Source organism: Marmota flaviventris, chromosome 12 (genome assembly GCF_047511675.1).
Source record: "Marmota flaviventris isolate mMarFla1 chromosome 12, mMarFla1.hap1, whole genome shotgun sequence".
Taxonomy (NCBI): domain Eukaryota; kingdom Metazoa; phylum Chordata; class Mammalia; order Rodentia; family Sciuridae; genus Marmota; species Marmota flaviventris.
The window spans coordinates 91979359-91994080 of NC_092509.1; the positions used below are offsets into that span (position 1 = coordinate 91979359).

A 14722-nucleotide genomic window follows, 5' to 3' on the forward strand; every position below is an offset into this window, starting at 1 on the left:
TTTGGAGAAAGCGTCCAATATTTTAATAACATTTGAAAAATTTTCCAACTCACATCCCGGGTAGAATTCAATCCTTCACTCCTCTGGGGGCCCAAGAGTTTCTTCATCTTCTCTTTGATGTTCTCTTTTCTCAGCTGCCTGAAAGTCTTCTCCTGATCACACAGAGCCATGCTGAACCGCAGGTCTGGGCTTGAGCTGTGATATAAAACAGGAGTCAAAGCCAGTGTCCCACAGCCTCACCCCATCTGCAACCAGCCCCTCAAGACCTGGGCAGAAACACGGATGTGGCCCCCTGCTTCCCTCAGGGACCTAAATCAAGAGTACAAAATGATGGATACCTTAAAGCAGCATGTTCCAAAGCATGCTTTAGGAAAAATAGAGGGGGAAAGAGGAGAACATGAGATGTTCAGAAGAAACCAACAAGCAAACAGGCCCCTACTAAGTCATACATTAGGACAATAAAAGTGCTTCAGTAGAAAACACTTTCCTAGTAAAATATAGAATGAAAGAAGAAACCACAGAACCCCTGGGCTGTGTTCTCTATACTAATATACAATCACTACACAAAGTACACTAATTACTGATTCCTGAAGGGCAAATCGCTCCACTCACCAAACAGGAAGTATAATTAATAATGAAAATATATAAGAATAAATCTTTAATTATTTTCCAATTCTTGAAAAGATAAAGCAATATGATTTTTTTCTCTTATATTTGTTTTAGGAATATAAGTTGGCAAAACATTTTGAAAGACAACGAACAGCAGAAATAACTACATTGTCCATCAACATTGATCTTAGTAATGCTATTTCTAGACTCTACTTTAAAGGAAGTAGTTGTAAATTTTGACAAGGTCATTTATTCACATTAATCAACATTAAAGAAATGGCCATTAAGTTATAGTACATCAAAGCATTGGATTATATAGTTATTAAACGTGATTATTATGAAAATCACGTAAGGGTACAAAAGAGCAAGATAGTGAATTCACATATTGCAAGTCTAGTCTGGGGTTGGATTTTCTCTATTGTTACTAATTGTGATAGATTAGGTGTCTTCAATCCACTTTAAGTGATAAAAATCTCATTTGTACAGTTGTCCCTATGAATTTCCCTCAATTTTATTGTCTTCTCTGCTTCTTAAAGCAAATTACTACCTAAATTTGGTCTTTATCATTCCACTGTACATCTTTATGCTTTGAATATATATATATAAAAGACAATGAAATATCCTCTATATTTAGGAATATATGAAATATCTTCTATATTTAGGAATATATATGTATATATGTACATATATGTACACATATATATATATATTCCTAAATATAGAGGATCTTTTGAAGACTTTTAATTTTATCATAAATTTTATCAGTGGAAATGATTTTTTCCATTGAACATTTTGTCTTTGAGAATCATCTGTATTTAAGTAAACAGAAGTAATTTAAACATTTTTACTATTGTGGAATATTTTCATTATATGAATATACCATGATGTATCTATCAACATTATAGTTATTTCCAATTTTTTTAAAATTTTTATAAACAGCACCACTATAAACATATTGTATACATGTTTGAAAGTTTCCTATAGCATGTGGTTTTCAGAAAGAGCAATTTATTTAATCATGACACTCAAAATGGTTGTAAAGTATTCTTTTCTTATTTTATCACTGAGCAAAAAAGCGATTTGAAAACTTTCAACCATTAACATAATCAGTAAGTAAGTAGATTTAAATACAGGACTTCAAATTCTGGAACCCATATTCTCTATAACATATTAAGCATGATAAAAGAATCAAGATTTTCAAAAATTTATGAACAGTGTAATGAGAATAGGTGTTCCAGAGCTATCAGTAAAAAAAATATCTGGAGGAGAATTTTTTAAATGCTGAGAAGTAATCTTACAAATATGTAATAGAATTGTGGTTCATTTATTTCTTCTTTTATGTATCATGTTTGACTTTCCAATCAATTGTCTTTCTTGGTTTTATGGAAGGCATTATATGGAAAATTTTTTCTCAGAATTAAATCTTTCTTTGATGAAAAGCATTTCTATCCTAGAGTCAAGATATAAATTAACATATAAAAAGTGTATGATTAAATTTCCTTATAAAGAGATACCAAGTTAGTTCTAGATGAATGTACGTTATTTAGTTGGCTTTTTCTACATCTATTTAGCAACTGTGTTCTTGTTAAAGACCATTTCTTTTACACAAGGTGGTCCTAATCACCTCACTGGAACAAGTAGCATTGCTTTATAGTCAAATCACAAAAATATTTCTGATCTCCTGCCAGATATATACCATTTTTAGGCTAGAATCAACTTAATACAAAATAATGATACATAATTTAACTTGTACTATCTTTTGATTTTTGTTCACATATGTTGAGAGGCTATGGAAATTTATCATTTACTAAATCAAATCCACATGTTCCAGGGATCAACACAAGAGACTGAGATGCCTCAACCCAATAAATCCATCATCATTCATTGGGCAAATTACAAGACAAAAGAATGTTGTGCTAATTTGTGTATTGTCATTGTAAAACATGTAACCCAACTAAAATCAGCTTCTATGGGGAAAGTTCAGATATGCAGAGAACTTGAGGGAGGTGGGTTCCACTGAGCTCAGCCTTAGATCAGAGATCAGCTGGGTCAGTGCAGACATGGCTCCCCTCAGCATCACCTTTTGTAAATAAAGAAATTTATTTCCCAAGGTTCATATTTGGAGGCCACTTTGAAAGAGCAATGCAATGGAAATTCACCATTCATGGTCCTGCTGAGCACTAGGAATAAAGTCAATTTCGATTTTCACTTTTTCTACTTTAAAAAAAAATTATAGATTCCTATTTATGTTCACTTTCATGTTTCTGAATAACTATCCGAATCAATAATGGAAATTAGACTTAAAAAACTACATCCATTTCTAAGGAAACAGATATGTTACTAGAGAGGGCCCTTACAAAAAGCACTTATTTCGACAGTTATTATCTAACCACCAACTTACTGGGAAATTAAGCAAGGTATGTTAGAATTATGTTTTTAATATTTTTAGCTAATAAAGAGATAGCTAAGGAACAGAAAATTAATACACTTGTGTGTATTCAAAACTGTTACAATTATTTCATATTTAAAAAGTATACTTTTTAACAACACAAAAGTTCAGTGGATCACTCACAATATTTTCCATCTAATTAAATTAATTAACTTACCAAACTTCAAGAGACATTTCCAGAATCATTTCAGTGACCTACAAAACATAGTAATCAGATTCAGTCATAAAATGGCTAACTATTGAGTGTCAAATTATCTTTTACCTAAGGGGAAAAAAATAACAGTTCCATGAAGATCTTAAGCTATAGATACATTTCAATAAATAATTTTTGCTGTTTTTTCTATCTACTTAATAAGTCATTTTGACAGCATAAGAATTGCTTCTGCCTGGTTGTTCTCTTCTCTCACTGAAATATAACTGCGTTCTACAATTGTTATTCATAAAACATTAAAAAACACTTGAGACATAACAATAAGATAAACTAAGATATTGTATCTGTGACTTAGGAGCTGCCTCAGGCCACAAAATCAAAGGCCATAATGGCTGATAAAGTGAATTAAACCTGGATGGGAGTTCACACTTGAGATTTTGTGACTAGTGGGACTGAAGTCAGCTGGAACTGGAACACTCACCCACCATGGGCAACAGGGCCAGGGTCAGCCAAGAACTTTCTTGAGAAAATTGGGGGGAGCTCAGGTTTTTATTTTTTTCAATACCATCTGAACTCACCAAACACATCAGAACTGCATCCTGCCAATGAGGCAATTCTTGCTTAATGAAGAGTGAAACAGTAGAAATCCACAGAGCAAGGGAGGTGTGAAATAGCTCCTTTCCAGAGACTGTAAATCTATTGTATAGGAGAACCTCAAGGCCACCCCTGTCATCCTATCAAATAATGTGACTATAAATTGCTAGGGGAACCAGTTGACAAAATGCTTTGAAAGATGCTGTACATTTTTTAAATCATGAATTACTCTTATGATGTCAGCCACTGTAAGAACACAGACCAACTTGTTCCATAACTTCAGAGAGAACAGACTATGCCTCTGGAAATGTGAAGGGGATGTTTCTAGAACCATAATAAAATGTTACAAATTATTAGATTTGTTATCTTGTAGGTTTCAAGGGGTGGGGGAAAAGAGAAAAGAAAAGGATCTTTTCAAAAGGTTAAAATAAGTTCACAGATGGTTCTCAGTACTGTTTTAAGAATAAGCAAAAGGTATTGAAATCATCTGCATAAAATTTGTCTCTCCCACTAAACTATAAGGCGCATCTTAAATAATTTTCTATTACTAGCTTATTGCACAGTATTTGGCAATCAATAGAGAATAAATATTTGTTGAGTTACTATGCAGGTGTATTTGAGGAGAATTTGAGGCAATTTTATCTTGTCAAATATATATATATATATATATATATATATATATATATATATATATATATGATTATATATATGATACATATACATCATTGGATAGTCTGACCCCAATAGAAATTTCTCTGTATAAAATTTAATAAATCTTTATTCACCAAAGAAGATATAGATATTACTATTAAAGTTAATAAAATAATTAGTAATCCTAGGACAAATGGAATTACACATGCCTGGGTGAACTGTAGTTCCCTGTAAGTCAAAAGAGTGATTGTCTCTAAAATAATTGCCCTTGGTAACAATTCAGTAATGGAATCCCAACTCAGACTACTTCCCAGCATGTTATGTCTAATCCTCATTTTAAAATTTCAACCAGAGTCTTTCCCAAAGAGGGCTTGGAAAACATTAAATATTGAATGAGGTTACTGCAGATATTCAGTAAGAAAAACATGACATGGATATAACACATTCCAGGATTTAAAAACAAATACATGAAAGCTGGCCTTAAAATGAGACGAGACTTGACTGTTTTTATCTCCAGAGGGCAAAACCACTCTGGGTGAATGGAAATGAAAGAAACAATATTACAACTCAACACTGAGGGTTTTTTTTTTTTTTTAACAAATGGAAAGTTTCAAAGCCGGAATTCCTATTCCAATATGCCACCTCTTGACACAAAAGTATTCAAGAAAAGGTTTATTCCCAGGCAGCTCCCAGAAAGGTTCCTAAACACTTCATATATTTAAATATTCAATGTATCCAGGGTCCACTGGTCCTGAGAATTGCATAAATAAAAGTAAAATTGACCATGCCATTATGATTTGGATCTGGAACATTCCCCAAAGGCTCATGTGTAGAAGGCTTGATCCCCAGCTGGTGGTGTTATTGGGAGGCAGTGAAAACAGAAGAAGGTGGAGCCTGGTTGGAGGGTAGGTCCCTGAGGGCATGTTGTTGAAGGGCACATCTTGTCCCAGGCCTCTACCTCTCTGTCTCTGTTTCTTTGCTTCCTGGCCAACTACGAAGTGAACAGTTTTGCTTCATCACACTTTCCTCCATAATGTATCGCCTCATCAGGTACAGAAGAAATGGAGCCAGTCAACCATGGACTGAAACCTCTGAAATTTTGAGTCAAAATCAATCCTTTGCTCCTTTAAGTTGATTTGTTCAGGTAGTATGTCACAGCAACGAAAAGCTGACTAACACACACGCTGTTTATATGGTTGTATTCATTCGGTCCTTGTAAAAATGTCCCTTCTATGTTCATCAACAACATTTCTTGGCTAAGACATTCATGACCCTAGATAGGTTGACAAGATCTTTTAAAGACAGGCTAAGAGAAGAGAAGAAATGATTTTTTGTGTCATTATGAACACTACAAGAATATGTTGCCTTGGTTCTTGTCCCTTGGACTGGGATCCTCACTCACTTCCTCATGTTGCCCAAGCAGACTGCCAACAATCAGGCGGAAATTTCTAACACTTCCACTTGATGGACTACATTCAGACATGCTCAGAATCCCAACATTCACAATCTCTCCACACCTTTTACGTACAACCTGTCATTCAGATAAAACAGACACAAAAATATGTACTTCCTGTGAGGTATTAAACAAGACAGCCAACCTCTTTCCAACCTCTGCACAAAGCAGCTGTGCATTACAGACTTGATGTCAGGAGGGTGACCAGGTCTCCCAGGCTCCCCCCAACCCCATAATACTTTACAATGAAACGGAAAATTGGAACTCTACCTCTTGTAGGAATCGTAAATGTAAGAAGTAGGCTGTACCCAATACATGTTCTTATTAAAAAAAAAAAAAAATCTTCTCTGTTCATTCCACAGTGGAAAACAATTTTGATGCTTACAATGGGAGTTGTTCAGTTGGGAGAGTTTGGGGAGACTGCAGGAAAGACACTATAAAAGAAAAAGCAATTTTAGACTATAAATAATTTTACAGTGTCTACTCCACTAATTCTCTTGAAAATTTCCAGGATTGTTTTGAAATAATGAAGCTAAACTTTAAAAACATAGTGCCTGGCACTAAGGAGGTAATGCAAAAATTATTACTAAAAAGACACAAATAATTTTTAATTTAACAAGTTATCCTACTAGTAAAGAGTTCTTCAAATATATCATTTTTTCTCTTATGTGCTCCAATATTTAAATGTTCCTTTTCAACAAAAAAATAAATAAATAAATATTACCTCTGACTCATTATTTTTTTTAGGTAGAAACTGACAGCAACTAATCAACTTGTTGATTCAGTCATCACATCTTTCAAGAGTTATAGAATATTTTCTGCTGTGTCTGTATTTATCTGACCTCTTTAAGATAATAAAATGATATTTTAAAAGTAAGAGTCATTTTTACTAAGAACTGTGTCTCCACATGCTGTAAATCCATCCTATGAAGAAGGAACAAAATGTGGATCTGACAAGAAGGCAATTCAAGTACGGAGTGGAAATGATCACTCCGCCACCAGAAGTTAGATCACATCTATATCAATTGTCCATGTTTAAAAAACCAAATGGGACAGTGATGAAATAATTTTAAACATAAATAATGTTTTTGTAAAACAAAATTAGTATTTGGTATCAGGAATCATGTGTCAACCAAGAATTTGGGGGTAATTGTGCCCCAAAACATAACCCAAATGGTCATAAAAAATTTGAAAGACAAGTACGCTATTTCTTCTGTTGCCATGTTCCATTCTATCACAGAGTTTCCTCCTTACACTTGATGATAATCTCAGGTTCCTCAGTTTAATTTCCTTTCATAGACATCAGTGGAAATTATGAAGAGCTGCATAATCATTAGCTTTCATACAACAAACCAGATTTCCTAGAGCACTGCTACTAAATCTTTCTACTACCTTTTTTTTTTCCTCTGAAAATGGCAATCATTCAGGCTTTATAGCATTTCTCTTCATCTACCTTCATTACTTTTATCTAAGCACTTCCCAGATTTGCAGCCCTCCACATAAGGGCATTTATTTATCATTTCATCCAAAAATTGTTCAAGTGACTATGGCTGGGTACATAAGCTTGATGTATTCTACTCTCTGATAGAACCTACAGTTCAACAAAGGATACCCGAGGACACAAAGGCATTCTAAAATATTCCATACTGAAAGAGCTCCAGATTGCAGAAGTGTTAAAAAAAAAAAGTAATCACAAATAAAATGCATTGTCTTGCCAGCAAGACAATATATGCAGTGGTACATGCCTGTAATCCCAGTGGCTCGGGAGGCTGAGGCAGGAGGATCGTCAGTTCAAAAGCCAGCTTCAGCAAAAGCAAGGTGCTAAGCAACTCAGTGAAACCCTGTCTCTAAATAAAATACAAAATAGGGCAGGGGATGTGGCTCAGTGGTCGAGTGCCCCTGAATTCAATCCCCAGTCCCCCCGCCAAAAAAATGCATTGTCTCATTAAGCCAGGAATCACTTGATCTACACTGAATATCTGATGGCCTTCACATCTTAGCCAAAGACCTCCCAAATTTCTCATAAAGTTATGTCCTTGACTTACGATGGGGTTATATGTTCATAAACCCATAAGCTGAAAAATTAGCATAAGTCAAAATGCATGAATACACCTAACTATCACAACACCACAGCACAGCAAAACAATACGCTGTAGAGTGTGCATCCTTTTCCTGGTTGGAAAAGTGGCTGAGTAGGCACTGAGGTAACCAAGCTGCCCAGCAGCATAAGAAAGTATCATCTGCCTATCATTTGCCTAAGAAAAGACCAAAATTTAAACTTCAAAGTATGATTTCCACTGAATGTATATTGCTTCCACACTAGAGAAAGGTCAGAAAATTCTAAATCAGACCATCATAAATTTGGGGATCGCCTATAGTCCTAATTTTCCTTCCCAACTTCACTTTGCCTCCTCCACTTTCCTAAATTGTAGGCTTTGTATTCACTCATCTACAGTGTGAAGTGTCCCAGTGAAATCATCCGACACTGACTTAGCATTCTGAACACATCATCAAAACCCCCATGTTTTTCAGCCTCTCCACTGTCCTTTCTTGAGAATGAACTCATTCCCTTTCAAGTCATGATCATGACTAAGCAACAAAGAAAGCCATCAGACAAAATTAAAAGAATGCCCCAGAAGCCATGAAACATGGCTATTTTTGAACAATAATACTAACTTCTAAATAAAGACGGCAAAGTAAAATACAGCGTAAATCTAGAGGCTCAAAGTATTGGCCAACACAAACTTAGTTCATCCAGAGAAATTAAGAATCATACTCTTTCTATCTGATTTCAAAACCATGGCATTTTCATGTTTCTTTTGAAGTAGGCTACTTTGTTTATGCAAAACACACTAAATTCTGAAGATTCTCCATCTTTCCACTTGAAAATAGGCTAGTGTGACTCAAAGCCATGTTTGATAAGCTCAGGAATGAGTGATTAGAACATTCTGAACTAGCTCTGAACAATGATCACTAAATGTAAAGGCTCTACCTACATTTAAATAACATACTCACTTTGGTAAGTAATTTCAAACAAATGAGTGGTTTCAATATTAAGTAAAATCATGTTCACAAAGCACATAAAACATGTTTAGTTAAATCTGATGTGTTGCAATAATAATGAGAATATCTAACATTTATTTAGTGATTTCTGGACCAAACACCATGCCAATACTTTCAATGTATAACTATTTAACCACAACCCCAACCCTGCATACTTAGTACTATAGGAAACCCTGTTTCACAGATGAGGATTCATGCCAAAGAGTAGAAAAATATCACATCTCATGTCACACAGCTAATAGGTAGCAAATCATGATTCCATCCCAGCAGAGGTCCTCTGACTCTGAGCCTGGGATGGAAGGCAGCAGGCTGCACAGCTGCTCCCAGATGACAATCACCAAGCTCTCTAAACTCTGACTGCAATGCACATGGCCTAGCCTAGATGTTTAAATACCCGCTGGAAAACAAAAACCACGACCCCCACACTAAGGTTGACCTTCTCTCTCACAAGAATCCTAAAATGAAGTTGAGTGATAAATCCGTTGAAGGAAGAGCTACATCCACTGTGAGTTTCTCTTTCTAACTTCAGCCGACCCTCACCACTACTAAGCAATCTTTCTATTCAACTCTGACTGACACAGTGAAGTTTGAGCTCTGCTGCCCTTCCTCCAGTCACCCTGCATCCCCTTACTGGGCACTTCCACAGATGCAGCCACCACTAAGCTGCATCTCCCTTTTTGTTTTCAGTATCAACATTCTCTGCATCATGACCTACTACCTTTTGGCTTGCTAACGTTTCTGAGGAACAAGCCAAACCCTGTTTGCTGTCAGCTCCCCATTACCTTATCAATCCACTTTCCATGACTCACTGTTATCACTACGATAACATCCAAATTCCCAGGTCTTGCGTTCCAGTGCTGCTATGGTCTGATCTTACTATTCTTCCTCCATGCACGAACCCTCTACTCCATCACAGTTGTCTAGACACTGTTTCCTGACATGGTCTGTCCATTCTAATCCATGACCATCCGGCTGTTCTGATGGGAACTGCTTTCCTCCCCTTCAGTGACTCAGCCCAACCACATCCTTTCTTCAAGAACAAGTTTAAGCCTTTGATGTCCACTGTAACTCACAATGACTTGCACCCTCACTCCTACCTGTACCTCTCTCGTCTTATCTCCTGTCAGTCTCACCACTTCTTCTTTTTACTCCATCCATACTCCCCTCCTTGTTGTTAATCAGCATAACAGGCAACCTAGGCTTCAGGGCTATATTAGTCAGTTTTCCATTGGTGTAACAAAATACCTGAAGCTAGGTACTTTATTTATTTATTTTTTTTTAAAAAGGATTTGTTTATTTAGCATACAGTTTTGGAGGCTGAAAACCCCAAATCCAGCAGCCACATCCACTAACCCTGTGGTAAGGACCTTATGGTAGATGGCATCACAAAGGTGGAAGTGCATGTGAGAGGGAAAATTCACATAAGACAAGGGACCAGAGAGTGGGGAGGGGCCAGTCTTGTCCCTTGCTATGCTCTCCCCAGAATAACCAACTCACTCTGCAAGACCAACATCAATCCCTTCCAAAAGCAGCACCCCCAATGGCCTAATTACCATGAGGCCCCACTTCTTAAAGGCTCTGCCACCTCGCCAATACTACCACACCAAACTTCTAACACATGAACCTTTGGAGAACACACTCAAACCTCAGCGAGGGCCTTTCTACTTGGAGTGTTCTGCCATAAGATGCCTCAGAGTTGCCTCTGTCAGCCACATTTTTTGGAACTGCTCATGTGAGTCCCCTTCACACACATCTGCAGGCTCCCTCATTTTCTTTCCTAGGTTCATTTAGTAGTTGTCACTATCACAATTTAGCAGAAGTATCTTGTACTTACTGAGCTTGCTTTTCATCTATTTCACTAAAAGAATATTAGTTCCACAACAACAGGGATTCTTACCTGTTCACTCCATGCCTATGAGTGTCTGCCAAATACTGGATGCTTAATAGTGTTTGTAAAATAAATGAATGAATGCGCTGCCATAATTCTCACTGCACACATTGCCCATACTATTCATTTGGCACTTAAAATTATCATCCATAAGCCCTGAATACTGCTTAATGATATGCTAAGTGTTTGGGAGTCCACTATTTCTGCAACTTGCTCTTAAATGCATTCAAAACGCAAGATGGATTGATGAGTGACTAGATGGAGAAACAGACCCAAGCAAATAGTGCAAAATGTTAATTGCAGGATGTATGTGGCAGTTACATGGTTGTTCATTGTAGAAATACTTCAATTTTTTATGTTTGAAAAAATTTATAATAAAACTTGGGGGGAAACACTTTTAACACTTTAGAGAGGCCTTCTCTGACTATACAAACTTCAGTTGCTAACGAATTGTTCTCCGTTACATCTATCTATTGTATTTTTTTTTCATAGTTTTATTTTTGTTGTTGTAGTTGTTTGTTTTTGGTACCAGGGATTGAAACCAAGGGTGCTTAACTACCGAGCCACATCTCCAGCCCTTTCATTTTTTTATTTAGAGATAGGGTCTCACTGAGTTGCTTAGGGCCTTGCTAGGTTGCTGAGGCTGGCTTTGAACTCACTCACAGTTCTCTTGCCTCAGCCTCATGAGCTGCTGAGTTTTCAGGTGTGCACCATGGTACGCATCCTTTACAGTATTTTTTACTAGCTGGTATCCTGTGATGGTTCTTTGGCTCATCGCTGCCTCTCTACCCTCCCTAATTAGAATGTGATTTCCCTGGAACTAGGAGGCTACTAGTATGTCCTCTGCTGTTTGCTTTTCACCTAGAATATTGCCTGGAACATAATAAGTGTCTAATAAAAAAACTTCTTAAGTAAATAAATTAATGAACAGATACATTGTAGAACTGCTGATTGCATTATCAGTTGACAGAGGAATATCCACTTTCCAAACAAATTTTCAGTTTTTTGAAATGAAAAGTTTTGCAACTTTCATAATATCTAGCAAAGTTTTAGCAGCACAATAAAGGTTCACATTCTTTTCATAATAATAAATAACACAAGCTGCTGAGAGGTCAGTATTTTGAAGTTGCATAACAGTACGTAAATGAAAGACTCCTATTCTTGTATTACTATTATTATTTAGCTTTCATGTTTGTAAAATGGGAAAAAATTAAAAGCTTTTTGGTGAAGAGAGTCAAGTGAAAATAAGGTAATTTTTCTGGATCATGGAATTTTATAAATGCCAAAGAAGCTAAGAAATAATTTAACCTAAAACTTCTTTTTAAAAGAATATGAAAATAAGACTCAGGGAAAACAAATGCCAATTCAAACATCTGGAGGGAGATTATGAACAAAGACAAAATAAGAATCCAATCTCCAAATTCCTAGTTTTTACTGTAAGTGCGGACCGCAGGCCCCTGGGAATTGGCCATCTCCATTTGGAGGCTCTTGTGGATTCTCCAGCAGCCTCCTGGCCAGAGAGATCCCCCTGTTGACTTAGTATTATCAACTTTCAATATTGTCTTGGCTTGAAGCATTTGTTCTCCCTCCCCTAAAGCCAAGTGTTCTTTTTTCTCTTCCAAATTGCCAGAAGCACCACTGAGTCCTGAGTCTCTTCTCCCACAGGCCCTCACCACCTGTTCTCCTGCCGCTGAGTGTTGTTGAATTGACAGCCCACTTAGGAAAGAGCTGGGGAGGCTGCACAGGGTACCCCCCATATCAGAAGGAAGACCCCAGGTCCCTCCTCTCAGCCTCCATACATCTATCATTTTCCAAGGACCACCACAGCTCACCAACTCAAAGAACTGTCATTCAGAGACAAATGTGAAAGAACTATTGGGCACAGAGTAATGAAGGAAAGACGTTCAGCCAACGATTTTCTCAGGCGCACTAAAGAAAATAATTATGTAAGCTACTTTAAATGCAGGAATGTGGAAAGCCTATGTAAAGCCTGAGGCTTATATACTTAACCAAAGGAAATGACAGAAGAAGAGGAACTACATTTTTTTTCCACAATATCTTCTCTCAAATCAGTTTTTGTATTGTGGACTGAAGTGCAGAAAAGTAAAAAATTTCTTTGGAAAGGCTACACCTTGCTTACAAAATCCACAACAAACATTTACCGAGAACCTTCCCTAGCAACACGCAATGGGTAAGGCCTGCGGACTTCAGCCTGTGACCACGTGTGTGCTCTTTCTCCTGGGTTCCCCACCGAGGACCTGCCAAGCCCTTGAACTGGCCCTGCCCCATCTTGCTTTCTTCTTTCAGGATGCCACACTTTTGCAATTTCTTCTGACTGGAATGCTCATAACTACTTCTCTTCCTGCTGCAATCCTATTCTTTTCTCAAGGTATAATAACAGTAAAGAAAAGCAAAAAGCATTTATGTAGTACTCAATATGTACTGTGCCAGGCACTGTTCTAAGCACTATATGTATGTATGCTTATAGCATATATAGGATTTATATATTGTAATCAGTTATTATAAACATTTAATATATAATGAGCACGGTAGTACACACTTGTAATCCCAGTGGCTCAGGCAGCTGAGGCAGGAGGATTACAAGTCCAAAGCCAGCCTCAGCAAAAGCATGGCACTAAGCAACTCAGGGAGACCCTGTCTCTAAATAAAATACATGTACATCCTGCTATTAACATTTTGCTCTATTTGCTTGTGCCTGTATCTCCATCTAGTCACTCATCAATCCATCTTGCATTTTGGATGCATTTAAGAACAAGTTGCAGAAATAGTGGACTCCCAAACACTTAGCATATCATTAAGTAGTGTTCAGGGCTTATGGATGATAATTTTAAGTGCCAAATGTATAGTATGGGCAATGTGTGCAGTGAGAATGATGAAAGCACATTCATTCATGTATTTTACAAACACTATTAAGCATCCAATATTTGGCAGACACTCCATAGGCATGAAGTGAACAGGTAAGAATCCCTGTTGTCATGGAACTAACATTCTGTTTAGTGAAATAGATGAAAAGCAAGCTCAGTAAGTAAAAGATACTTCTTCTAATGTGATAGTGACCAGTGCTAAATAAACCTAGGAAGGGATTATATATGACTACATATTTAATATATAACTATTTAAAAGTATATAGTCTGTGCAAAGGTGACATGCAAATTTGTGAAGAGTTCCATATTTTTTGGTGACTTGGAAAAAAAAGAGTGGTCAAAATAAAAAAAAATAAAATAAAATATATAGTTATATTTCACATAATATATTTTATCAAATTATAATTACATTCATATTTAATATTCATATATCATTACATGTATATATTACATTAAATAGATTTAACTTATTTAATGACTATTAAATAACAATTTTAGTAATGACTCCCCTATAAGATATTATCTCCATTTTACAGATGAGTAAGTGAGGTACAGAGGAGTTAACTAATAACCGGATGAGTGACAGAGATGGGATTTAAACAAATAGGCCGGATTAAAGTGTTAACCTTTAGGTTCCCTGTTTAACCTGTTCAAAATCATCCACTAATATGCAGCCACCCTGGGCCTCCCCACACTGCATGCTCTTTCTTTTTCTGTTTCCTCACTGCACTCTATACACACCTTACCGATATCTATTTCACTGCTTGGTAAATTGTTTTTACCACTTGTGGTGGGCCTCCTCTCGGGGACTTCTCATTTCAACCCTTACTTTTACTTCCACCCCAGATGAGGACAACTAAAGGAAGAACTTCCTATACACTGTTGTTTCCATTCCTTGCACAAACACAATGGAGGGTACATGGGAGGTCTTTACCAAATGTTTATGAAATAAGTCAATGAAATGGCTTTAAAAGTGACA

General features: G+C 36.6%; 1 protein-coding gene across 1 annotated transcript in view; it reads right to left on the reverse strand.

The window, feature by feature from the left end:
* Pla2g4a (phospholipase A2 group IVA) overlaps positions 1 to 14722 on the reverse strand; it is a 127615-nt gene that overhangs the window by 54206 nt on the left and 58687 nt on the right. Inside the window, exons 6-7 of the mRNA XM_027935024.3 lie at positions 3216 to 3253; positions 54 to 195 (exon numbers count right to left, since the gene is read on the reverse strand). Coding sequence (XP_027790825.2) covers positions 54 to 195; positions 3216 to 3253 — 180 coding nt within the window. The remainder of the gene's footprint in view (positions 1 to 53; positions 196 to 3215; positions 3254 to 14722) is intronic.